This window comes from Giraffa tippelskirchi, chromosome 7 (assembly GCF_054371585.1).
Source record: "Giraffa tippelskirchi isolate mGirTip1 chromosome 7, T2T-mGirTip1v1.2.pri, whole genome shotgun sequence".
In the NCBI taxonomy this organism is placed as follows: domain Eukaryota; kingdom Metazoa; phylum Chordata; class Mammalia; order Artiodactyla; family Giraffidae; genus Giraffa; species Giraffa tippelskirchi.
In genome coordinates, this window is record NC_137281.1 from 148,328,861 (window position 1) to 148,355,563 (window position 26,703).

A 26,703-nucleotide genomic window follows, 5' to 3' on the forward strand; every position below is an offset into this window, starting at 1 on the left:
ATTCTCTCTTTTCCTTTCTCACCTCCCCTTCAGGCTGGGCTGCAGATAAGCTGAAAGCCCGCACCTGACCCAACCTTGCTGGCTAGATTCCACTCCACTCTAAATTTAGAAGCTGGAACCTTGTAGCTGGGTCCTCCAGGGCAGAATAGCAGCCTGGGGCCAGGCTTCTCAACAGCATTCCTCTCCCCGGATCCCAAAGGCTGCGAACTCCCTAAAGAGGAGGAATGCATGTTTGTACTTCCAGGGTCTGCACAGGGCCTGGCGAGAGTAGATCCTCAGTGAATTCTTGTTGAATGAATGAATGAACAAATGACAGAACAGACCAGCGACCCATCCGACACTGGAGCCGCGAGTATTCATTTTCACTTTCCCAAACCTCCAGGCTCTGTCTCTGCCCCGCGTCTTTGCCAGTTCAGTTTCCTCTGCCCACGCTTCCCCAGCGCACTGTGCTGTCCTGGCACAGAGGTCACTTTCCCACAGAAGGTTCTGTAGACTACTTGATGGCGAGTCCTCCCCGTGGCTCCGGGCTATGGCAGTGCAGGAGGGCAGAGGCATGTGCCTTGTGTGCTTCTGTGTCCCCCCCAGTGAGTCTGGGAGCCTCATGCAGGTGGGAACCATGTCTGCCAGGCCCCTAGAGCCTGGCATGATGCCTGGCTTATAGTAAGTATGCAGTCCTTCTTTGTGGAAGGTTGAAACGGAGGGAGAGAGGGGGCGGTTCTTTCGGAATAAGAGAGACTAACATAGTGGGAGTTGATGAGTAAAAAGAAGAGCATCCAGAACTCAAAACCTTCTTAGATCCAGATGGGAACCAGAGTTCTTCACAGCCCAGGAATCCCTTCCCGGGCTCATCAAACACAGTATCAACCAAATAATAACAGTCTCGAGTCCTTGTGGTTGGACAGCAGCTCACCAAGCTCTTTCACATCCTTGGCCTGGTTCCAGTCCCCAGAAAGCCCAGAGAAGGGCTTATAAATTGTTCCCCTCCTTTTAAAGCTGCTGGGCAACTGGACAGCCACATACTCCCCCACATGAGCTTAGACCCTTACTTCACACCATATGCAAAAATTAACTCAAAATGGATCACAGACTTTGATGTAAGAGCAAAAACTCTAAGACAGAGAAACATCAAGGAAAATCTTTAAGATCTTGGGTTAGGCAAAGATTTCTCAGACACAGTACCAAAAGCATGACCCATAAAAGAAAATTTGATACATTGGACTGTCAAAATTTGTGACTTTGGCGCTTCAAAAGATACCGTGACAAAAATGAAAAAACAAACAAGACGGCGAAAAACTATTTGTGAAACACGCATGTGATAAAGAAAGGGCATCTGGAGCTTAGAGGAGGAGAAGGGGCCTGGGTGGAGGGTGCCACCAGCAAAGACTGCCTGGGTTCCTAGGTCTGGGGGACTCGCCACTGCATCTGTTCTTTTGCAGCACCCCCGTAGCTGAGTTGGGCCACCAGGCCTGATTGAGAGGCTCCTTGGAGAACTGATTCAAGTAGGCAAAGTCTCTCCACTAGGCCTTCAGACTTAATGGACGTGCCTGCCTCCTTTTTCCACCTGCTTCCTCAACAAGGGCCCCCCCCCCCAGTGGCCACTGGCAGAACTGTCATTTCATGCAGCAGCTGACTCAGAGCCCACGAAGGCTGAGATGCCGGCCCCATCCGCCAAGAGACCCCAGGAATGCCATAGCTTCTACTCTGACTCTCCAGCAGATGGCTTACTGTTTAAAATATATTGTGCCCAATATAAACTATTAATAATTGTACATTTGGCTAAACATGTTAGTGTGAATGTGTTAACCAGTGACCTGGGGTAATAAAATGGTGGGCAACCTAGGCAGAAAGAGAGGGGAGCAGAAAGTAGGAAAACCCAAGTTCTGTCTCCATACCGGCCACTCCCATGTCGTGTCTCCAATCTCTGCTCTGCACTGCAGACACACAGCCCACAGCCTGCCCAGCGTGTCCACGACCCAGCTCCCAGTCCCCACGCCCTGCACCTCCCACCCAGCATGTCCTGTCTTCCCCATCCAGTAACAGCACCTCCAGTTTCCAGTTGCTTATTCCACAACCTTAGTCATCCTGGACTCGTCTGTTTCATGCTCCTTATTCAATCTATCAGCAAATCTGGTTGGCTCCACCTTCAAAATATTTCCGAAGTCTGACCCCCTTCTCACCGATTCACGGCTCCCATCCCAGTCCAGGCTTCAACTATCTCTTGCCTCGATTCAGTTCAGTTCAGTCACTCAGTTGTGTCTGACTCTTTGCAACCCCATGGACTGCAGCACGCCAGGCCTCCCAGTCCATCACCAACTCCCAGAGCTTACTCAAACTCACGTCCATCACGTCGGTGAGGCCATCCAACCATCTCATCCTCTGTCGTCCCCTTCTCCTCCCACCTTCAATCTTTCCCAGCAAGACCTCTTGCCTGGCTTGCCACAAATTCCTCCCAACTGACCCCCTCTACTTGCCCTCACCCCCATTTAGTCTTAGTACAAGTGACCCCTTCAAACTATGAGTCACTTCATGTCACTCCTTTGCTCAGGCACCCCCACGCCCTTCACTCTTCCCTGTCCAGCCACGCTGGCCCCTTAAGTCTTCCTCGCTCCAGACAAGCTTCCACCACCACACGACACCCCAACCCCTGCCACTCCATCCACCAACCCCAGGCTTTTGCTCTGCCTGCAGCGCCCTTCCCACACAGCCAGATGGTTTTCTCCCTCTTCAAGTCTTTGTGCAGATGGCATCCTCTTTGTGAGGCCTTCCCCAATCACCCTCCTTACAATCCTAACCTCACTCCCACCCCTGAACTGTGACTCCCCACTAGAATTCCATAAGGGAGGGGTTTTTTTTGGTCTTGCTCACTATTAGTCTAGCACGAAGCAGTTGTTCACCAAATATTTGTTGAATGAACAAGCCTGCTTTTCTTGAATGAGAGTGAAGAATCTCTAGGGTGTGATGTAGTAGTCTGGAGCCAAAACAAGTGATCATTTCAAATCGGAGCCACTTTGCAGGTAAGTCCAAGCAGCTGCCGGTTACCCCCGGTTTTCATTCACACTTTCCGCTCTTACCTAGGCCTGAAGAATGCGGATGTCCCTGACAGTGAACTCTGCATCTGAGTCTCAGGCTCACTGCATTGGCTCACGACCCTGAAGGGGTGCTGATCTCTCTGGTCAAGTTCGAGGTGGAATAGCGAAGTCCCTGTGGTGTGCCAGGTACTCTACATTCTTACATTACTTAGTCTTAGAAGCGATTGGCCTTTCCCGGAAACTGGACCAGAGAGCCGTAAGATGATAAAGACGACCGTTAATGGCCCTGTCTGCATGGGCATCCCGTGATGTGGTGGTGCCATCCTCTCAACTGAATATTTTCTCCCTGAGACCTTTGTGAGGTTTGTTCAAGAAAAACGTCACAGAGGTAGAAGTAGGAAGACCTACTGGATGTGCATTTACCAATGTAGCTGGGTTATTCTGCCATCTTGGCCCTGGGTTTGAGGAAGTTGGTCTCTTACAGGACAGGCTTGCGTGCCATCTGAGGGCTGAGCTTGCCTTGACCAGTTATAAGCTCAGCATACCCCTCACAGCTCCCTGACAGGCTTCCGTATCTTGCACAGTGTGGGGGGAGGGGGGCCTCGTGTCTCACCTGGGGACCCCTCTCCAGCAGGGAGCCTCGCAGGATGACTGTCTTGCCAAGCAACCTGAATTTGGTGGGGAAACCCCGGAACTTCACGGTGGATGACTGCTTCAGCTCTCGGAACACCGTCCTAAAGGGGCAGCCCTTTGGGGGTATCCCGACTGTATTGTTCCTCAACATCATCTTGTGGGTGGTGAGTGCTGGGCACTGTGGAGGGCAAACAGAGGGGTCTCACCCAGGGTGCATGGTCCAGCTTTCCCAAGTGATACAAGGGGCCCCACCTGTCTGTGGACACCAGCCGCAGCCACGGGAACCGGCTGAATGTCAGCCTGCCCAGGGCAGCCCGGGGCGGGTGCACCTTGGAGAAGAGGGGGCTTTGGATACAGCCAAATCCATGATTCTCTTTCTTGCACCCTTGACCGAAGGTCCCCCTTGGCCAGTGCCCTTGAGCCTCCCATCTGGCTCCTTGGTGGCTTCTTCAAGGAGTACTCTCGTCCGTTGTTCCAAACGTGCCACCTTCATTCAACCAACTCTGAGCAACCACTCTGTGCCAGGATGCTGCTGAGCACTGGGCCTTGAAAAAGGCATGATCCCTACCCTGACAGAGCTGGCCACCTAGAGGGGAGCCCCTGGGGCCCTCAGGGACAGTCTTCCCCTTGGGAATGCAGGGGTGAGTCGAGGGGAAGGCATCTGTGAACTCTCTTGCCCTTTTCCTGGCCCGCAGGTCATCGTCTTGGTTTATTCCTTCCTCCGGAAAGCCGCGTGGGACTATGGGCGCCTGGCTCTGCTGATACACAACGACAGGTGAGGAGGGGCCGGGGTGGGGATCTAGCTTCCTCGGGGCATGTGCTGCCGTGACCAGGAGACGGCTCTGACCTGCCCCCAAGCTGCACAGGTGTCAGCAGGCGGCATCTCATTACCGCCCCCGCCCGGCTCGTCCCTCCCAGCACAGAGGTGACTTCCGGAGGGCAGCCCCCTCTGGACCCAAGGCCACTCTTTTTTCAGACATTCTGGATCACGACTCCCCAAGATGCCCAGAGCTGGTGTGTCTGCTCCTGGGCAGGAGGGGACCCTGGTCCTCCACCCCGGGAGTGGGCAAGACAGCAAGGCAGGCACCTAAGAGCCTTCTCTCCTTGTCTACCTCCCCTTTCCTGGCTGGCAGCCTGACCTCGCTGATCTATGGGGAGCAGAGCGAGAAGACGTCCCCCTCGGACATCTCCCTGGAGATGGAGCACAGGGACAAGGTGGGTGCTGAGGGGGCCTGGTCCGGGGAGGGCTGGCTCTGGACAGGTGGCCCGGGCATGTGCAGGAAGGGTCGGGCTCATCAGCAGGGGCCACACCAAGCACTCGCAGCCATGTGATCTTGGACAAATGCCTCAACCTTGCCAAGCCTGTTTCCCCAGCGGAAATACAGAGATACTGCCCCAGCTGCCTCCTAAGGCGCCAAGAGAATGGGGGTGGTTAGGGCACAGAGGATAAAGGGAACAAGGAGGCCCGCCAGCGCGACAGAGCGGAGCTAACATGCTCTGGATGGTGCTCAGGGGTGGGTGGTCTTGAGCGGAAGTCAGAAGAGAGGTCTGGCTTGCCATCTCCGCCTGCTCACCTCCCTCTCACCCGTGGCTCCCACCCAGATAGCCCCAGGGTCACCCACAGCCCCACGTCACGAAATCCAATGGACTCTCCTCGGTTCTCCTCTCATCTCATCTCTCAGAGCCGCCTGAGTCTGTGGGCCACCTTCCCTTCTTGGTCAGAGGAAAGCACTTCCAGCGGCTTCCATGGCATCCTGCTCTTTGGGGTTTCCCTCTGTCGGTGCCTCCTCCACACCGGGAGACCCCCCAGCCTCAGGCCATGTCATCCACACTCACTCACGACTTCAGTTCTACACGAAAGTGAAAGTGAAAGTCGCTCAGTCGGGTCTGACTCTTTGCGACCCCATGGACTATACAGTCCATGGAATTCTCCAGGCCAGAATACTGGAGTGGGTAGCCTTTCCCTTCTCCAGGGGATCTTCCCAAGCCAGGGATCGAACCCAGGTCTCCTGCATTCTTCACCAGCTAAGCCACCAGGGAAGCCCAAGAATACTGGAGTGGGTAGCTTATCCCTTCTCCAGCGGATCTTCCCGACCCAAGAATCGAACTGGGGTCTCCTGCATTATAGGTGGATTCTTTACCAACTGAACTATCAGGGAAGCCCCCAGTTCTACATGGATCCCTCCTAAATTCCTATCTCCAGTTAAACCTTCCTCTGAGCTCTGGCCCTGTTTATCCAGTGGCCTTCAAAATATTGTAAGGGCGTTTCGGATTCAATATGCTGTGATTTCCTCCCCTAACCCTGCCACTCATCCCTGGACCCCTGGTCTGACTCTTCCCATCATCCACTCAAGTACGTGTAGTTGCTCTCATCCAGGCCCCTAGGCATGGCCGGCTTGTTGCCCAATTGTGTTGCTTGCACCTTCCCACTTTCGTCTCTCTCCACCTCTCCCACCAGCCCGCAGTCCAGCCTCCATCAGTCTTTGGCCTGGATGAGCATCATAGCCTCTAATCGGTCTCTTTCGGCCCACGTGTGCCCTCTGCTCCATCCAGAGTGAACTCCATGAACAGGGACACAGGGCCCCCTGTGTAAGCTTTCAGTGGCTTCCTAATGCTCTTCGAGTCAACTGCCATGGGCTCATGGTTGGGCCTCTTGCCCACCTGTCCCTGTCTCTCTTTTCCTCCCAACAGCCCCACCCTCCACCACACTGGCCATCTTTCCGACCCTCCTTCTCGCCCCACACCCTTCACCTGCTCACCCCCTCCCCACTGCCCACGGGCCCCTCTCTGGCTAACACACCCAGGCTTTGTTCAGGTTTCAGCTCAAGCACCACTTTCCCAGGATCCCTGTCCTTTCCATCTGGATCCAGATCTCTTGTTATAGCCTCAGAGAAAACGCACTCCTTTTCTTCTGTGCTCTTAACTCAGACTGCGATGATTCCCCATTCTACAGTCAGTCAAGCGTGCCCACTTCCCTCCTTGAGAACAGTGTTGTTCTGGTCTCACTTACCATTGTCCCAGCACCCGGTCCACCCTGTCGTGTCATTAGTATCTGATACATATTTGCTGGAGGCAGTGAGTAGGTAGAACCCTATTCCTTCCATTTTCATCCCTCCAAGAGACCTGGTCCCTTTCCTTGCTAAGACCTGCCCCGGGCCAGGCCGGGAGCCTCAGACAGTTCACGTCTTGGAGGTTTCCTCTGTCCAATGAGGACAGTAACACCTACCTTGCAAGGTGATTCTCAGATTTACTTTTGGAAACATCGCTTTGGCTTTGTAGTGGTTTTTTTTTTTTTCTGCACAGTGACATTTTGTTTTAAAAATATTTAGAAGGTAAATCATTATGGCAGCAGTGGGGCAGTCAAACAGATGAGGGTAGAAATTACACCCAGGGGGAGAGTGTGGTGAGGGCTCCCAGCAGGTGGCAAGCCTCTAGCCTGGCTGAGCGGCATGAGTGAAGCCAGCGGGTCTCCCCATAGTGCCACGAGCAAGTCAGGACAGGTGCGGCTGGATTGGGGAGGGTGGGGCCCCCGAGGTGGGTGCAGTGGACTGACCACCGTCACTCGATCTTGTCAGCTGAGCTGGCTCCTGGGAGCCTGTGACCATTTCCTCAGGGCGGGGAGAAGAGAGAAGATACGTCTGCTTCTCAGGCCCGCTATTCAGCTGCTAAGTTTTTGGAATGGTTTATGCCTTTCAGAGCTGTGATGTGTATGCAGGGGAGTGTGTGTGTGTGTGTGTGTGTGTATGAGAAAGAGAACAGATCCACACAGGGTCACACACATCTGTGTCCGTGCATTCTTCACGAGTGTATAGACCACACTTCGACTCACGACCTCTGCCCTTTGACTGGTGGTCCTCCGCTCCACATAACCACTAGGGTCCCTCAGCAAACCTGCCCACTGTCTTAATGAACTGCAAGTTGGCCCAGTGGTGGGTGATGGGGAAAGACTCTCCATGTGGGGAGGGGTGGCCAGTCTTGAGAGTCAAGCCCAGTCTTGTCTAGCAATTCACCCACTGCCTGGGACTTTCCCAGTCGCCGCTGCCACCATCATACTCTGTCCCTTCATTGCTCTGCCTCACACCCAGGCTTTTATCCCTGTCTTAGTTCCTTAGGTCATAGCTAGGGGAATGATTCCCCCGAGAGGCATTCCCACTGTCAACCCACCCAACACAGCGAGGAGGCCTGGAAGGTGGGCCTTACACTGAAGGTAGCAAGGAGCTTTCCTTTTGTTTCTTGTTTACCAGCCTCTCCTTGCTTCCTTTTGGGAAATGTGTTGTTGTTTAGTCACTCAGTTATGTCCAACTCTTTGTGACCCCATGGACTGCAGCATGCCAGGCTTCCCTGTCCATCACCCATTCCTGGAGCTTGCTCAAACTCACATCCATCCAGTTGGTGATGCCCTCCAACCATCTCATCCTCTGTGGTCCACTTCTCCTCCTGCCTTCAATCTTTACCAGCATCAGGAACCTTTCCAAAGAGTCAGCTCTTCACATCAGGTGGCCAAAGTATCAGAGCTTTAGCTTCAGCAACAGTCCTTTCAATGAATATTCAGGGTTGATTTCCTTTCAGATTGACTGGTCTGATTTCCTTGCAGTCCGAGGGACTCTCAAGAGTCTTCTCCAGCACCACATTTTGAATAGCTATTCCCTAATCCACATGGTTCAACTGAGAGGGGGGGTGCACAGTTCACTGATGTGCTCGTGACCCAAATGGGGTCAGTCAGGAACTGCAACCTTTTCTAAGGTTTTGCCAAACTCTCTGGAATCCCAGAAGCAAGCAAGCATCAGAGCGACTTAACCAGCTACCACATCTGGTGGCTTTTAGAGCCATGGCCCTCTACCCATCTTACGCACACAGTTCCCAAGCTGACTCCCTCTCCAGGCTTCCCCTCTGCCCCGAGTCTCTGGCCAAGGATACCTTTTCCCATCACCCGGGAACTCCAGACAGCAAGACCCTTAGAGAAAGGCACAATTGACAGGGCTCTCAGGTGCAGAAGAAGAAACCCAGGTCAAGCTTACAGTTATAACAAAAGGGTGATGTGTGGCTTGAGTGTGGAGAAATTAGGAGAAATATCTGTTTCAGGTCCAGCTGGATCCAGGAAGTCCTGCATTGCCACCAGGATCCCTCTCTGGTCCTCCCTTGTCTGACTGGGCTTTTTTCTCAGGCAGACTGCTGCGTGTGGCATCAGAGACTCACCGAGCCTCTCCAGGCTGCCTGGTGTTGACCAAGAGGCAAGAACCCAGAGGAAGCCATGCCATGTCAATTCCCTTAAGAACATTCTGTTTGGCCCCACTTGGGTCATGCTCCTGTTGGTCAACTGGCCACTCGTGGCAGAAGCCTTCTTGAGGGACAGCCCACCGGGCCACATGCTTGGGGAAGGGGCATTTCCCAGAAGGAAGCAACAAGGAACAAACAGAAAGCAACTGATGCCCACCCCAGAGTCCCTTCTCTCCCTCCAGTCCAAAGCCCACCCTCTAGGCCCCCACTGCCTGTCACAGGATGTCCGACTTTCGAAAAGACATCCCCCTCGGCACCTCTTCCGGTCCGGGCCTTGCCTGGGGAGGAAGCCTCAGACACTGCCTCGCTGCCTTGGACGTGCCGGTGCTGGGTTTCTCACACTTTCTCTCCTTTTCCCCCAGGGCTTCTATTCCTGGTTTTTCAACACCATCACCATGAAGTAAGTGCCTAAATTTTCTGAGCCGTGGGGCCTCATCTGCAGGAGGGTGGGGGGTGGGTCTCGTTCCCCACAGGACTGGGCCTGGGGCCCGAACTCTGTGCCCCATCCTCCACTCCCCACGCCCTGCCGCCCACTGCAGCCCATCCTGGGAAAAGGGCTGCTTTCCAGGGTTCCGGTTGGTGAAATGGGAACTGGAGGGTGCCCACAGCCCGGTTTCCCTCTGCCACAGTTCTCAGGAAAGGACCACTTTCACAGGCTTGTAAAAATGCTTTTATGAAGGCCACACGAGGAAAAAGAAGTCCTTCCCACGTGTTGTTTGCTTTTCTCCATGTGAACATCATTCCTCATATTTGCCAAGATGGAAAAAAGAAAACCACCAGAGAGAAGGGCAGGCTTTGTTTCCCAGCCTCTGTGCCCACTCCGGAGGGATAACCCCTGGCCCTCTGCATCCTCTGAATCTCTTTAGTGTCAGACCCCCTTGGCAAGGAGAGAGACCCCCAGTCACCTGTCAGCTCCTGATTGCCTCATACCATCCAGATGCCTCAGCGGAGCAGAGCAGGCTCTTATAAGAGCCCTGTGTCTCTACTGCATGAACACATATGTGCATACACACTTACTCGTGTGCACACAGCTCTGTCTCCATCTCAGAGCCCTGTATGTTCCTGGGTGCTCCCTAAATAGCTCCCATCCAGCCTGCCCTTCTCGTCCTTTGACTCCCTCCTCCAGGGTCCAGCCTTGCCTGGGATGCTTGCCTTAGGGGGCTGCCTAAGTGCTCCTCAGAGGCCATGGCACAGGGGTCCACCTGGACCTGCTCATTTGGTTCTTTGCCAAGGCTCTTAGAGCTTCTTCCATGTGTGTCTCCACATCCACCATTCAAGAGCCTTGCTGGGAGCATTCAGATGTTGCCCCCAGACCCCATCTCAACCCACACGAGCCACACCAGGGCACCTCTCTTTCCCCAGACCTGGGACCCCCATGGGGGTGCAGGGCATCCTGACTGGCCCTTGGGAATCCAGAGCTGGCCTTGGGACTGGCAGTCTCTGGTGTTTGAGCCCCAGCCCTGACGGAGGACTCCCCATGGCCTTGGCCTTTTGTCTTCCTTCCTCTTTCACCAGAGTCCCCAGGAAGTGATACAACTAGTTTGTGTGGGGGTTGGGACTCTTAGCCCCATGTTGGTGGAGTGGAGGGAAGACTTTTATCTCTTGGCACCTTCTCTAGTTTTGCTTTATTTTGAAAAGCATGCGCAAGCTTGCATAAATACAGTTTCATTAAGAGAAACATAAAAGTTCACCTGCAGTCTCTCATCCATTTCATGACCCTCCCTGCCTGCAGAAGCCAAATGTCCCAGGGCACAAAACCCACTCAGTCTAATCAAAAACACAAAGGTTAACCAGACCCACAACACAGAACTTCTCACGGGAAGAGCATAACTGCTGTGCAAAAGGCATTTGGGAGAGTGAGAACTCAATTCCAATGTGGGGGTTCAGAAGAAGCATGGTTTTGAGCGAGGCCTTGAAGAATGGGGAAAATTTTGGTCGTTGTGATTTGGAGGGCCCAATCAGAAATTAAGGACTGTGGAGGCAATGATTTGGGGTGGAGATGGCAGAGAGTGTCCAGAGATGGTAAATCTTGTGGTGTGCTAGAAGCAGGAGTACATAGAAAGAGACGAGATAAAAGATTGGGCCGGATGGATCAGTGGGAATCTTGACTGCCATCCCGAGAATCTTGGCTTTTGATTTAGAGGCAGCAGAAAGACAGTGCCTGTTTTTGAGGAGGAAACGCAGGATGATATCTGTTTGTAGGCAGGAGTATGAGGGGTGAATGGCAGTTGAAAGAGTCCAAAGGCAATGCGAGCAGCTAAGAAGACTTTCCCAGTGTCCAGGTGAGAGGCAGTGATGACCAGGGAATTGACGTGGAGGAGACATGGGAAGAGAGGCTGCGGGCTGAAGGCACGTCAGTGGGTCGTGGTTTCCACCTGGTTAGGAAAGAGGGAGAAGTCAAGGTCTTGTTTCTGGGGAGGGCGAGGACACCATTAGGTGGAAGGTGAGGAGACATAATGAGTTGGGAAATTGATAACACAGAACCAGGGCGAGTATGGGAATTGATGGTCAAGCTATTGAAAAACAGAAATAAAGCTTAAGAGAAAGGTTGGAGCTAGAAATTTAGACTTGGGATATGGGAGTGCAGAGGTCGTGGTTGAAGTCATGGGAGCAGAGGGTTCACCCAAGGGAACAAAATCAGAAAGGATCCAAGGGAGAGAATAGCTGGGGCAGGAGGAAAAGGCAGCATCCTCTAGGGCAGCAGCTCACTGTAACCAGGCAGGCGTGAGGCTCCAGACATGGTGCGCTCTGCAGCCTCCAACCCTGTGAGCCGGACTAGAATGAGTGCTCAGGAAAGGACATCGGCTTTGAAGATTTGGGTCTCCCCTGGGAGGGCGGGTCCCGGGTGAGGAGCCCTCCAAGGAGTAGAGACTGAGAAAGGAAGCCACCTTTTTTCCAAGAAGTGGGTGGGAGCAGGGACGTAAGGCTATTGGATGGAACTTGAAGGGAAGCTGGTGAAAGAGGAGATGCTTGAGGAGCTTCTCGGGTTTTTCTAAGACTGAAAAATGGGCCCTTGAACCTGGCTGTCATTGAAAGGGAAAAAGAGGCGGGTGTTAAAGATGTTAAAGATGGAAGAGAAGGACGCCAGGTACAGCAAGTCTCCAGTAACAGGTAGAGGAGAGGAAGTGATTTGAGCAGAGACAAGAATTAATCATGCGTAGGAGAGAGGGTGGCACCTGGAACATCGTGGGGGCTGCACTTTAAAGAGCGGTGGGAAGGGGACAGAGTTGAATAGAGGAATATAGATAGGCTTAAACATTCAGGCTTCCCTTGGAACTGCAACGTGGGCTGCTGAGTATAACCTGGGTTTTCTGGTGCAGATGGAGCAATGAGCCCAGTAGAGACAGAGGGAATTGCCAGCTCAGAAATGAAATTTTTGTGTTCTCGGTCCCGTCCAGCCCTCTGCTCTCGCTATCTGATTGGAGGCTCTCACCCTGCCTCAGGCACACTATTTATATCATGTGAGCAGATCTGGGCACCCCAAGCCTGCAGGGGGACATTCCCCCCATTCTCCCTTCTCATCACTCCTCATCTATCCCATTCTTGGGATTTAATTCTCAAATGCAGGGCAGGAAGTGTTTTAACAGCTTGAAGTTTAAAAAAAGGTTGAGAGCTCTAAATAATTACTGAAATGGTGATATTGAAAGCCTTGAAGATATGCTGTACATTGTAGTATTGTTGAAAAATAAATCTGAATATTGGACTGGATGCTATAAGTTGCATACCACCTTCAAGTCTGATCAGAGGGCAAGGGTGAGTAAACCATGGTACATCCACCAATGGGGGTGGGGCCGGTGTGCACCTTGGGGTTAAGTGTGAACTAATAATCCACAAACAGGCCATTGTCATCATTATTACTGTGCAGTCATAAAAACATTTAGACAAAATGTTAAACTGTCAGAAAACACTTAAGATTAAATGCTAAATGAAAGAAAGTGGGAAAAAAGTGAAAGTGTTAGTCGCTCAGTTGTGTCTGATTCTTTGTGACCCCCTGGACTGAATCCCACCAGGCTCTTCTGTCCATGGAATTCTCCACACAAGAATACTTGAGTGGGTAGCCATTCCCTTTTCCAGAGTATCTTCCTGACCTAGGAATCGAACCCGGGTCTCCCACATTGCAGGCAGATTCTTTATCGTCTGAGCCACCAAATGCTGTTTATACTACAGTCACTACGTTAAACCAGTAATATAATAAGAAACTAAAGGAAATTGACCAAAATGATTAATACCCATTGTCTTAGGTTTGATGAGATTGTAGGTGAATGATTTTCTTCTTTCGTATTTTCCAAAGTTTCTATTGTAAGCATGTGTTGCTTTTAAAATTTTTAATTGGAGTTAACACACATGCAGAGACATGCCCCCAAAATAAATGTTCAGCTCAATTATCACAACCTTCCTCCTGAGAAAGAATTAGAGCATTTCCAAGACCCCAGAAGCTCTCCTCCTGCACCCTCCCAATCTCCTAGCACCTCCCTGCTCTTCAGAGGGAACCAGCATCCTGACTTCTAACTCTTCAGCTCAGTATTGCCTGTTTTTGAACTTTGTATGTGAAATGATACGGCATGTGTTGTTGTGTCCTCTTTCACTCAACATTACATTTGTGGAGTTCAGCTGTGGTCATTCATTTTTATCTCTGTATAGTATTTCATTACATATATACATAATGTGATGTATATAGCTCACAGCATGTATATTTCAATTCTTGTGTCCATTCCACCTTTGATAGACATCTAGGTTGTTTCCAGTTTGGGGCCGTTACAAATAACGCATCTCTGAGATTCTCATCCTTGTCTCTTAATGCCCATGTGCATGTATTTCTGTTGGTTATAAACCTAGGAGTGGAATTGTTAGGCCATAGGGTGTACATATAGTCAATTTCTATAGATAATGTCAACTGTTATCCAAAGTGGCCATGCCAGAGTCAGTACCTATGAGTGTGAGAGAACTCCCAGGACCCCACACCCTCACCAGCACCTCCTCCCAGCACTTTCCTCACCGACTTTCCAATGCTGACCAGTCTGGCAGTATGGAGTGATAGCTCATTGTGGTTTTAAGTATCCCTTTTTAATTTAAGGAGCAACGTTTTGAAAAATAGGATGAATCTTATTATCACTAATGGTTTGTTCAGTGCCTGTACCATGGCAGGCACTAGGAATGTTTGAAGAAGCAATAAAAGAAGAAATAAATGCCTGATTTAAGAGTGCTTCTGGATTCCCAAATGCGTTATCTGCAGCCTCTTTCTTTGATACGCCTGTGAAATTCAGTGAAATCCATTTCGGGCCTAACAAGTTTTGAGAAGAGGGATGTTTCTGAAGATGAAGACGTGGGCATGGGGCGGTCATCTCCTCTCCCTTTGCTCCCTCTACCCCTGACTTGAGTTGTGGCCGCCCTGGCTCCTGAGCAGTGTCCCTGTCTCTGTGTCTCCTCCAGGAATGAAGATCTGATTAGCAGATGTGGAGACGACGCCCGTATCTACATCATGTTCCAGTACCACCTCATCGTCTTTGTGCTCATCCTCTGCATCCCCTCCTTGGGCATCATCTTGCCCATCAACTACACTGGAGATGTTCTGGGTAGGCGGAGCTCTGTGGACCCTGGGCCCGGCCCGCTAGACCTAAGAAGCAGCCCAGCTGGCGGGACAGAGCTCGGGGCTTGGGCATCTCAAACTCTAACTTTTAGTTGCACTGCTCAGGATTAGTTATGGGACCTTAGGCAACCCGTGCTTCCGGTTCCTTCACGTGGAAACCAGAGGTGATACCTCTCTGGGTACCAATTTGGCCCAGGGCCTGATGCAGAGAAGGCAGATAGTAGTAATTCAGTCTAAAAGTGAATGTTTATCTGTGATCCATGACCCACGCTGTACCTGGCCAGGTGTTCGTGGAGGCCTTGTTATGGCGTGTGACCCACTGCCAAGATCCCTGGACCAGATCTCTCGCTGTACCCACTCTGGTGGATGCAGCATCGTGGGGCAGAATTTCTCATCCGGAGCCCATCGACATTTCTTCTAACAGGGTAGATTTTGACACAGTAGTGTGGTGGGTGAGGGCTTGGCCTTCAGAGACTGAAAACTCATGGTTTCCCACCGTTTACCCACGTCTGCTTCCCAGAAGGTTATTTCATCTTACACAGTGTCCCCAGGTCTTGATTTCCTCGACGGTCACAGGGGTAGAGAGACGATGCATGTCACATGCTTTGCACACTGCCTGTAGTGGGTGCCCAGTGAATTGCAGCCAGTATTTCACTAGTGAGTGCAGAGACAGAGCTGAATGAGGGCCGTACAACTAGGTGGTGTGTAAATGTCCAGATGGCAGCCAGGTGTACCCTGATTGCTCAGGTTTCTAGCTGTTTCTCCTTAGCCAGTGCCGCTCGTGCTCAGTCACTTCAGTCTTGTCTGACTCTTTGCAACCCTACAGACTGTAGCCCACCTGGCTCCTCTGTCCATGGGGATTCTCCAGGCAAGAATACTAGAGCAGGTTGCCATTTCTTACTCCAGGGGATCTTCCCGACTCAGGGATCGAACTCATGTCTCTTGCATCTCCTGTGACAAGCTCTGGGGAGCTAAAAGGGAGTGCAGGATGTAGGCAAGCGTTTCTAGGCCCCAGGCATTCACTCAGGAACCCTAAGTTCTGGTGCCCAACCAGTCAAGGAGCCAGGCTTGAGGTTGGCAACTTTCTTCTCTTGCAGACCGGGATAGTCACTTTGGCCGGACCACCATCGTCAATGTCTCCACAGAGTAGGTACCTGATCCTCTTACCTCCCGTTCTACTGGCTGGGACGGAGGGTGGGGGGGTGGATGTTGGTGGGGAGAGGTGGTCCGACAGTGAGTCTAAAACATGGGCTCTGCTTTGCTGACGAGAAAGGCCTGGTTTCTTTGGGAACCCAGGTCCCAAGTGGGACGCCAGACACTGCCTTCTCTTTGTGAGGAAGTGTTCTTGCTGCCTCCATGTCCCATCTCTGTAACGGATGGAACTAGCTAAACCGGTCACTCCTGAAGTCTCAGCAAGGTGGTCCTCTTTGCTTGGCATGTCTAGCTCCCAATGAGCAGAAGCACCGCAGTAAGTGGAGGTTTAAGGTACTGCTTCCTCTGCCCACAAAAAGAGTTCAGCTCAGGCCTCAAGGAACTGGGTGAAACACAGACCTGATGCCGCAGCCGCGAGACTGAGGAACCAGAGGAGCTGGGTTCCTGCCCCGGCTCTGGCGTTAGCCGGCCCTGGGTCTGGGGCAGGGCGCCCTCCTCCTGTGAGCTTCATCCCTCGTCCGTGGTGGGGGAAAGGCTGTTGGACATGCGCTCTAAGGCCCCTCCAGCCCTCGTGGTTCAGGAGCCTGTGGACGTTAGCGTCAGCCAACCCCTCTGGTGGCCAGAGCAATCTGTAGGAGCCAGACGCGGCCCTGCTGGTCCCGGCCGAGACAACAGGCCCCCCAGGGCTCGTGGCCGGCTTCCTGATAGAGCGGAAGCAGCCTTTCCGGCCGGTGTGAGTGGGCTTGCGCACTCCTAACCCCACCTCCCTTTACCCCATCCCATCTTCTGACCCTGCACCCCTGCAAACCCCACCAAACTCCAAAAGCGGCAGAAAGGCTGGGCCCCCTCTCGCCAACTCCGCCCCGGGTGCTGGCGGCGCCAGAGCAGAGCTTAACCAGCTTCTCCCTGGCCAGTCGCTGATGTAAGCGTGGCGCCCACAACTTCCAATAAGAAGTGAAGTCTAATAGGGCGGCAAAGAGCCCCTTCAACTTTCCTAAATCCAGAGAGCTGGAGCGTCCCTCAGAGACCATGTCACCTTGCCCTCGCTGAGAAAACTGAGGAGCAAGGCATTTAGCCAGATGGGGAAGTTAAGTGAAATGCCAGGCGGAGGAGGTCGGGGGGACAGTGATGAGATATTTTGAAGCCAGGCAGCCTCTCTGTCCTCAAACTGCACCAAATAAGGCGGGCCCCGTTTCTGAGCAGCCTTCCTGGCCCAGTGCCTTGGGACAGCTTCACGTGAGAGCAGAGCCCTGGGACCCAAACTCTTCCTGCCCCAGGGAGGTGAGCCGAATCTGCAGGCCCTCCTTTCTGCAGGCCTGCTCTGGTTGGCCTCACGGTCAGCTGTGCAGTGGCAGGGGGTGGTGAGGGATTGGGCAGGGGGCAACACAACACGGTATGAAGAGTGTAAGTGCTTCTGCAGTTCTGGGCTCCCCTCCTGGGACCTCCACAGCCAAGAGTGGCCTTGGGCAGTCACTCTGACCCTCGTTTCCCTTTTCCCTACAAGTAAAATGGAGACATTCACAGCAACACGCTCACACGGTCCAAGAGTCTAGTGAGAAAATGTACACAGAGCATCTGCTCCCACCCTGGGTCTGACATATAGTGAACACTCGATCAACATTAGCCTTCATTCGTTAGAGTGGACAGCCCCTTCTGCATCCCCTTCCAAGGTGCCTGAGTGTCTGGAGGCACCAGAGGGTGGCCCTGGGGAGGTGGGAGGGGGTGGGGGTGGGGGTCTCACGCCTCCCGTGTCTCATTCTTGGCAGGAGTAAGTTTCTGTGGCTACACAGCTTCTTCGCTTTCTTATACTTCATCACCAACCTCCTCTTCATGACTCATCACTGCTTAGGATTTGTGCCCAGGAAACGCTACGCGGTGAGTAAGTGAAAACTACCAGGACCACGCCCTCTCACCTAGAGCCCCTCCCCGCCCCCCACCAGCGGGACCACCCCACTCCCGGCCTTCAGAAGCATCCCAGCTTGTCGTCGTCCACACACCTCTGGGGGGCAGTCTCGCCCGAACAGGGAGGCCTCCTCCGCTTATCCCTGGGAATTGTCACCTGGCACATCCGTCTGGGCTGTGAAACCACTGAGACCCTTCCAAACCACCTGGTGAATAGTTGCCCCCAAGTTCGTCCTCCCGCTACACCCCTGCTGCCTTGGACCCTCTCCAAGGACCCCTGGACCCTCTCTAAGGACTCCTGGACCTCCCCACCACTGGAAAACTGAAGGCTTAACTGTGGGGGGTGTGACCTCCATCTTCAGCGGCCAGTGCCCCCAGTGGGTAGATACTTTGACTGCTTTGCCCACTCTTGCGTCCAACTCCTGGCCCTTCCACCATCTCCCTGAGGTCAGAAACGCATGGGCTGCCTCTGTGTCCTCACTGTCTTGGTTTGTATTTCTCCCATCCCACCTCCCAAGCAGAACCTGAGACAAGGGTTTGAGTACCGTTCACTTATTTGGGAGGTGATCCCAGGAAGGACCACTAGGCAGGTAGGGTCTCCTAGCGGGAGTGAAGATGGCAGATAAAAGAGAGATGGGTTCCTTCAAGCCTTTCATCCTAAAGGGCTGATTCTCTTTACCCCACCCCAGAACGCAATTGCACACACCCCAGAACGCAACTGCACACACCCCTGAAAGGTAACCCTGAGTGTCTCAGCCTGCCAGGAGGCTTGGGCACTCCTGGCCCATCTGGACTCAGCCACATCAGCTTTCTGTCTTGTCACCAGAAGCTTCCGCCCAGACTCCCCTCTCTAGCAGCACAGTTTACAGACGGTCACCACGAGGCGATGGCTCAGGAAGACATGTCCGACTCACAGAGTAACATGTGAACTTTGAGGGCCTTCCCCATTCCCTCCCCACAGTCCAGCTCACCTTCCAACTCCCCATCCCCGGTCTGATGATAGGGATGTCCCCTCGAGGTGGGGGTCACGTGGAGACCAGAGGTCAGCAAGACAGCATGAGCTGCCCTTGCAGGTCATGGAGCTCTGGTCCTCCCCTAGTCCTCCACCTTTCCTTGCAGCCTCTGACTCTTCCTCCCCAGACTACAGCCATCCATGGCAAGGGGTCTCCCGGGGGAGCACAGGGATTCACAGAGGTGTAGCTTGCCTCCCTGCTGACCTCAGGGCTGGGTGGGGAAGCTGGCACCTGGCTTAGCCAGCAAGGAGGCAGCCTGATGTGAGTAGACGACCTGCTCCAGGTGGTTGTGGGCCACCGGAAGACCCAGGACTCCCGTGCGAGCAGTCTTCTTTCTCCACTGATCTTCCCCACCTAGGTCACCAGGACACTAATGATCACCTATGTCCCCACGGACATCCAAGACCCAGAGATCATCATTAAGCATTTTCAGTAAGTGGGGCGGGGTGGGATGAGGCATGGATTGCCTCCTCCCGGTCACCCTCGAGCCGTGGTGCCCAGTCTAAAGCAGGTCATCTTATCTTGTGGCCCCTGCTGTGACCTGAGTTCCAAACCCTAGAAGCTAATTATCTGTCCGTGAGCAGCAATGTCCATCTCTGCTCCCTGGTCCTGTTCTGTGTCATCTGGGAAGGATGTGGCAAATCTCTCATTAACAGAGATCAACCCTGATGTCCATCCTCCTGGTCCTCATGTGGGTAGTGAGTTGACATAGGAGGGTGGAGGGGGCTGTGGCTCACCCCAGACTCAGCTCAGGGTCAGCCTTTCAGGATTGGGGAGGCCCTGGCTGGGGCCAGAGCAGGGATTTCCTGCATGGCATGGTTGTGATATGGTGGGGATGGAAATGCTAGTTTTCCTTCCCCTGTACCTCCAGCCATGGTGCCCAACCTGCGGTTATCCAGAGCAGGTCATCTTGAGGCCCCTTCTGTGACCTGAGTTCCAAATCCTAGAAGCTAATTATCTGTCTGTGAGCAGCAATGTCCAGCTCTGCTCCCTGGCCCTGTTCTGTGTCATCTGGGAAGGATGTGGCAAATCTCACATTAACAGGGACCAACCCCGATGTCCAGGCTTAGGAGCCAGGGGGTGGTGGATTCTTCTACCCAAGTACCGGGAACCCCTGGTAGCTGTGCCCCTTAACCCTGTGGGCTGTAGCTCTAGGGGAAAGGGGAAGTCCCAAGCCCCACAGGCTGTCTCAATATCTTTGTTCCTGGCTTCAGCGAGGCCTACCCAGGGTGCGTAGTTACCAGAGTCCACTTCTGCTATGATGTCAGGACCCTGATTGACTTGGACGATCAGAGGTGAGGCTGTGGCGGGACCTGTCTGGATCTGGGGCGGGGAGGGAAGGGGAGGTTGTGGCTCTGCTGGCCTCCAACTGCGAGACCCTTCACCCTGTCGCCTGTTGGCTGGCAGGCGCCATGCAATGCGGGGTCGGCTCTACTACACTGCCAAGGCCAAGAAGAAGGGGAAGGTGATGATCAAGGTCCACCCCTGCTCCCGGCTGTGCTTCTGCAGGTGCTGGGCTTGCTTCAAAGAGGTAACTGGCGCAGGCATCAGGGGACGTGGCACAGGGGCTGGGGCATTGGGGCTCCAGGCTCCATCCATGGCCCCGGGGCAGTACCCCGGGCCTGCATCCTTGGGCCGCCGAGCCATTCAGAGCAGCCCCTGGCTCGCGTTCTCCTTTCCAGCATGTCCTGTCTCCCTGTTGAGAAGGCAGAGGAGCCTTTCTCGGAGGGCCCCCCAGAGTGATCCAGAACGGGGCTGGTTCTTGATCCCTTCTGGGCTTGGCGGGGGGAGGACCAGCAAGGACACAGCAGGCTGCAGTGGCTGCCAGGCCTCGGACGTTCACAGAGCTGGCACCAGAACATTTGAAAGCCATGGGCTCCATCTTATCACCCCACCCGTGTGGCTGGAAGGCAGCCTTGGCAGGACTGAACTCATCTAGCCAGTTCAGAAAAAAAGCATGATTCCCTCGCCTGAAAAGGTTGCAGGCACATTCTGTCGCTCCTCCGAAGTCCACCCCAAGGCCAAAGGCAGCCCCTCGCCCCTGGGGAAGCCTCCCTTTCCCCAGATCTAAGAGCAGGAAGCTTGTTCCAGAGTCACTGTCTCTTCCTCCTCGAGAGCTGGGACCTGGGAGCCCACCTGGGGCCCTGAGCTTTTTTGCCAGGCTTCCCAGGGAGCTGGGGATGGAAGCAAGAACCCCCCCACCCCCGGCCTGCGCCCGAGGGGAGAGAGGCGGCCTTCCTGGAGCCCTGGCCGCTCCAGCTCTGAGGGCCGCGTCTCGCCCCCTAGGTGGACGCAGAACAGTACTACAGCGAGCTGGAGGAGCAGCTGACTGATGAGTTCAATGCTGAGCTCAACCGCGCGCGGCTGAACCGTCTGGACCTGATCTTTGTCACCTTCCAGGACTCCAGGATGACGAAGCAGTGCGTGCCGGGGGGGGGGGCGGGGGGGCGGGGAGCTGCTTGCAGCGCCCAGCCGGGCCCCAGGAGCGGGCCTCTGCTTCTCCGAAACCATCCTTTTCCACCCCCGTTCCAGCCGAGGGGAGGAGGGGAGAGCGCCTCCCTCCGATGTGCCGTACTTTGCCCTCCTCCCCTCGGCCCTGCCCTGTTCCTCACGGGCATCGCAGCCGCCATCTTGCTTTCCAGAGCATGGCCGCGTGCGTCTTCCCCCAGCTGCCGGGGCTCAGCTTGTCTCCAGACACGCCCAGGCCCTGGGCGCCCCACCCCGATAAGTTCTTGCTTCAGCCCAGAAGTGGTCAGCGTAGCCGTTGACCTCTTGGTTCCTCTTCCTGGCGTTGACAAGAATGATACCCATTTTCCCCCCTCATTACCCATCACTCCTACGTCACCCTTCCCCTCACCAGGAGTGAGAGTCAGGATAGAGAAGACCCAATTGCCATTCCTGCTCTCCTGTCCTCTCCAAGCCTTCCCTGTTTCATAGCTTTGCAGGCTCTTCCCTCCTCTGCCCCAGCCTCTGGCAGCCCCATCTTGATAAGGAATGATGAGGTCCGCACTGGAATGTTCTGGAAGGAATCTTAGGCCTGGGCCAAATACATCGTGCCCTCAGAATCAGTCTTTTGAGGACAACGGAGCCACCCTCTCCCTGAGGGAGCCTGATCCTTCACAAGGCTTTGTTCTCACCCGCCCTGACCCTGCAAAGGATCAGTGGCACAGGCTAGAATTCAGGGCAACAGATCACGTCCAATTTTGCAAGTTAGTTACATCCTCAAGTTTCTTACTCATCAAATTTGGTTACTTACATCTTCCCTGTCCACCTCCTAGAAGGCTGAGAAGGAATATGTGTTCTATTTAGTGTGTGTGAGACATATGCATGAGACCATATCTTCCTGAGAACCATCACTCAGTAGAGAGGGTGTAAGGTTTAATTACAGCAGATGTGAGTTAGGAAACCCACAATGGGGCTCCAGTATCAGCACCTGCCCCTCTTTGGTTATGTCTTCAATAATCTATGCAATTAAAATGATGTGACTCACCAATTAGGACAGTGTCAGGCACTGGGTGGAACTCAATGTCGGTAGCTGTTGATACTAAGAGGAGGCTAAATGAGTGCCTCCCCTGTCACCCTCACAGAAAGAGCATGTCTTTGTGCTGTTACTACCGTTAGGGGGACCAGACATGAACTGAGAACCATACGGTCCCCTCTTCTCCTGGGCAGTCCCCCCCTCTAACGCCCTTTCCTCCAGTGACCAGGCCTCAGGAACTGCCCACCTGTAAGGTCAGGAGAGACACATCCAAGTCTCCAAGAATTCCTCACCCCCGACCTCTGTCTCCTCCCCCATCTCCACAGCATTCTGCAGGATTACAAGTTCATCCACTGTGGGATGTCCCCCAAACATTCCTCGGTGACCACCATCGTCAAATCCTACCACTGGAGGGTAGTCCTTGCCCCACACCCCAAAGACATTATTTGGTAAGCTCCATCTGTCTCTTCTCCCTTGAGCTCCTTTGGGACGGAAGAAGCCTGTAGGATGGGGAAAAGAATCAGGGCCTGTCCTCCTCCTTCACATACGGCCCCTGCTGGGCTGTGTCTCTCCTGGGCATCACAGCCTCCGCCCACCCCCAAGCCCACCCCACCACAAGCACAGAAGGCACCCAACCTTTGGGGAAAAGGTTTTTTTCCTGCAGAAAGAATTCAGATCACTCTTCTGGCTCACCTGTGGGATGTATTCAGAGCCTTTACAAGTGGCGCGACAGGAGAAGGCCTAGGGCCCGCAGGGTTGAACTAGGCCAGGGCAACCTGGTCCACAGCTGGCACGCAGAAAGCAGCGTGGCTGTGTCTGAGGGCCGAGGTCCTAAGTGCGTCTCCCTCCTCCATCCCACCCAGGAAACACCTGTCCGTCCGCCGCTTCTATTGGTGGGCCCGCTTTATCGCAATCAACACCTTCCTCTTCTTCCTCTTCTTCTTCCTCACCACGCCTGCCATCATCATCAACACCATCGACATGTACAACGTCACCCGCCCCATCGAGAATTTGCAGGTGCCTCCTCTGCTCAGGCCAGGCATGGGGGCCCCCCGGGAGACAAAGGAGCTCGGGCGAGGATGGGATGGGGGGGCCCACTGAGACATGACTCCAGAGCGCAGGCGGTTGTGGCCTTGGCAGTGGCATACGTGGTGGCCCAGGGTCTCCTTCACTGTAAAGAGGATGCATGTGGGCCATCGCCCGTCTTAGGGACTGGGGCTAAAGGGTAGGGGAGACTTAGGCAAGTTCTGGGGTGAATTTGGGGGGATGGGCTTGGAGGGCTTCTTTAGATTGGGTCAAGCTAGAGGTACAAAAGAGCAGCAGAGGGTGTGGCAAGCGTGACAGCCCCGTTCACCCCACGTTCTCTAGAGCTGACATCCTTGGTGTGAAGATAAGGTGAAGGTGGGGAAGACAGAGGTTAGTTCTAAGGGAGCCCTTTGAGAGGAGCAGGCCCTCTGGGTCTGGTTCCACTTGCCTCACTTCCGGACACACAGACCCTGGCTGAGGATGCTTGGTCCACAGGAGCTGTCCCTGCCATATGCACGGAGGAGTTCCGAGGAGCTGGACAGGCCCATATCCAAGTTCTGTAGCCTCAAGGCTCTTGCAGTGATCCTAGAAGGCCCTTTCTTTCATGTTATCCCCATGCCTGTTCCAGCAAAACACACACAGGCACACACGCATGCACACGCAGCACACATGCACACACACATGCACACTTGCAGTGATCCTAGAAGGTCCCTTCTTTCATGTTATCCCCATGCCTGTTCCAGCAAAACACATGCAGGCACACACACACGCACACACACAGCACACATGCACGCACACACACGCACGCACATGCACACTTGCAGTGATCCCAGAAGGCCCCTTCTTTCATGTTATCCCCATGCCTGTTCCAGCAAAACACACGCAGGCACGCACACACACGTGCACACGCAGCACACATATGCACGCACACAGATGCACACACGTGCACACAGTCAAGCCAAGCCCTTGTGCTCCTGCTTCCCTTTGCCCCCCCTCCTCTGTCAACTTCACAACAGGCCCCAGGCCGGAACACCACAGCTCTGCCTGGGGATTCTCGCACCACACGCTCCCCTTTTCCACCACGTCTCACACAACATCACAGTAAAAGCAGTGTCTCCTCCCTAAAGTCTGCGCGTCTCCTCCTGGAGTGACAGCAGGTGGCTGTGGCCTTGGGGCCAAGTCGGTGGGGTCAGCCCAGGCCATCCCTCCGGTGACCTCAGCATAGGAAGCCTGCACCCCTTGGGGATGCCCCTTGACCTTGAGGTGTCAGCCTCTGGCTGCCCCAGCCAGGCAGATTCCGAGTGAGAAAGGCCCCGGCCCACTGTGCAGCCTCGGGGACACAAGGCCTGCTCTGGGACTGAGCTGGAGAAGTGGCCAGAAGTGTGGGAGAAGGCAGGGGAGGCCTGTGGGGGGAGGGGGCTTCTTGCATTGACGTCTCTCTGCCCCTCCTCCATCTACCCGCACAGAGCCCCATCGTGACCCAGTTCTTCCCCTCCGTGTTGCTCTGGGCCTTTACGGTGATATTGCCTCTGATCGTCTACCTCTCTGCCTTCCTTGAAGCCCACTGGACCAGGTGAGCTGGGTGCCTCCCCTCTCATCCTGCGCTTAGCACCAGCTTTTTCCCCCACTCCCCCACCCTCATCAGCCCAGTGCTCCAGCTTCCTGTCTCACCTGGGGAATGGAATTGATGCGGGATGCTTTGATGCCCAAAACCATCCCAAAAAAGTAACAGATGCTTTTGTCTTTGGAAAGAGGGGACTGGTTTGTCTCAGGGATGCTGAGACACCTGAAACCAAGCCCTCCTCAGGCTGCTCCCTCATCCTCCAGCCATGCACTGAGGGCCTGGAGCTGTGGGCAGAAATGGCCAGTGCCAGAAATGCCAGGGAGAGGGTGGAGGATGGGAGCAAGAGAGCAGGACTTGTCTGAAAAATGCCAGAAGGGCTGCTACAGTCATTGCAGAGGAGCCCACGCCCTCGATCTGACTGAAGACCCATGTAGCCCATATGGTGCCATATTTTAAACAATCAAAGAGCCCCTACCTGTTTATTAGCCCTAATAGTTCTGTGGTAGGAGCTAATTAGTTAGGAAGTGTTTACTATATCTTGGGGCAAAATGGACCTGCTCTGGACTGAAGGCTGCATGGGTCTCAAAAGTTATTTCCTGCCCTCAAAGTTTCTACCATCAGGCAGTAAGCCAGGGGGTTTCTCTTAACAGAAATCCTTCCTGGGCTTTCCTATGGACAAGGTTCATGTTGCTTATTGAAACGCTGCAAGGATTCTGAGTATTGTTAGTGATGTCTCTGCAACAGGGGCGTCAAGTGTATGGTATGTGTGAGCCTTCCCTTCCCTTTCCTCTGCCGAAGGCAGACATCACTAGTTGATCATGCCATTCTCTCCTGCTGCTCCCAGACACAGCACGGCTCTCAGTGTTCCGTGGAGATGGCATTGGTACACGCTATGAAACCGTTTTCTAGCCCAGGTAGCCGTCTCTCTCTCCCTCTCTTCATTCTGCAGTTAGTCGTTTGGTTCTTATCATGTCTCTCTTTGTTTCCTTCTAGATCAAGTCAGAATCTGATCATAGTGCACAAGTGCTATATCTTTCTGGTGTTCATGGTGGTCATTCTGCCCTCTATGGGACTGACCAGGTACCTCACCTCCAATTATCTCTCCTCTCTCAGCCAGGCTCACCCTAGAGTCGGAACCTCCTCCTTCAGATACTGTAGGCCCACCTGTGGTTGCTGCAAATCCATTCCTCAAATGACAGTCCAGTGCCTGTCATGAGCCTAGCATGAGCCAGGTATCATGTGAACTCTAAGCTGTCAGCCATGAACTCTGCCCTCAAAGTGCTTATCACCCAGCTGGGGAGACAAGCCATACCTACCAGCTGACTGGCAGCCCAAGGTGGGGAAAATGTGCAGTAGAAATTCAGAAGAGGGAGAGAGCGCTGTGGGAGAAATGGCTGGCGAAGGTTTGCTAGAGGGGAGGCCTTGAGTGGAAAGGTCAAAGAGTAGAGGCAGAGTGGCCCAGCATTAAGAAGAGAGGCAGTATGGATTGGCCAGCTGGAATATTAAGGTGTGAGAGTCTTTGGGGAGTAGGCAAGGGAGGTTGGAAGGAGGGAAGCCAGCCCAAGAGAAGTTGAACCTCAGGCCTTAGTCCATCAGTTCACTAACTGGAGGGTCTGCTTATTCTTGCTTCTAGTTTGGACGTCTTTTTCCACTGGCTCTTTGACATCTACTATCTGGAGCAGGCGTCCGTCAGGTTCCAGTGAGTACTGGAGTGCATGTTTCAGGTGTACTCCCGGTGTTCCCCAGGGCTCTTGTGGGTTCATACCAGCTGGATACGCATATCCTTTATCTGCTCATATAGGTAGAGAATGCGTGCAAACACTCTCACTAGGCAGCCTCTTAACGTTTCCTATGCCACGAACCCCTTTGCGGGTAAAGCCCAGGGACGACTCCTCTGAATGAAGTTTTTCAAATAATTGTAGATTCAAAGGAAATTGCCAAAAAAACCAAAAAAAGTCCTATATACCCTTCATCCACTTTTCCCCAGTGGTCACATCTTGCATAACTAAGGTACAGTAGCAAAACCAGGAAAGTGATACTGA

At 53.7% G+C, this 26,703-nt stretch overlaps 1 protein-coding gene across 10 annotated transcripts in view; it reads left to right on the top strand.

Moving 5' to 3' along the window:
* The window catches only part of TMEM63C (transmembrane protein 63C), an 80,207-nt gene that overhangs the window by 42,074 nt on the left and 11,430 nt on the right, over nucleotides 1–26,703 (top strand). For 3 of the 10 annotated variants that reach the window (XM_081510506.1, XM_081510509.1, XM_081510507.1), the window contains 17 exons: nucleotides 3,076–3,215; nucleotides 3,661–3,826; nucleotides 4,358–4,437; nucleotides 4,796–4,877; nucleotides 9,302–9,339; nucleotides 14,370–14,512; nucleotides 15,624–15,672; nucleotides 17,445–17,553; nucleotides 18,952–19,025; nucleotides 19,808–19,888; nucleotides 20,001–20,124; nucleotides 20,880–21,013; nucleotides 22,398–22,520; nucleotides 22,935–23,088; nucleotides 24,564–24,670; nucleotides 25,655–25,741; nucleotides 26,295–26,360. In XM_081510506.1, the coding sequence (XP_081366632.1) occupies nucleotides 3,677–3,826; nucleotides 4,358–4,437; nucleotides 4,796–4,877; nucleotides 9,302–9,339; nucleotides 14,370–14,512; nucleotides 15,624–15,672; nucleotides 17,445–17,553; nucleotides 18,952–19,025; nucleotides 19,808–19,888; nucleotides 20,001–20,124; nucleotides 20,880–21,013; nucleotides 22,398–22,520; nucleotides 22,935–23,088; nucleotides 24,564–24,670; nucleotides 25,655–25,741; nucleotides 26,295–26,360 (1,601 nt within the window). In that variant the 5' untranslated portion in view covers nucleotides 3,076–3,215; nucleotides 3,661–3,676. Of the gene's footprint in view, nucleotides 1–3,075; nucleotides 3,216–3,660; nucleotides 3,827–4,058; nucleotides 4,218–4,357; nucleotides 4,438–4,795; nucleotides 4,878–9,301; nucleotides 9,340–14,369; nucleotides 14,513–15,623; nucleotides 15,677–17,444; nucleotides 17,554–18,951; nucleotides 19,026–19,807; nucleotides 19,889–20,000; nucleotides 20,125–20,879; nucleotides 21,014–22,397; nucleotides 22,521–22,934; nucleotides 23,089–24,563; nucleotides 24,671–25,654; nucleotides 25,742–26,294; nucleotides 26,361–26,703 lie in introns of all 10 variants that reach the window. The other 7 variants (XR_014059601.1, XM_081510512.1, XR_014059600.1 and 4 more) reach the window with 4 other exon arrangements.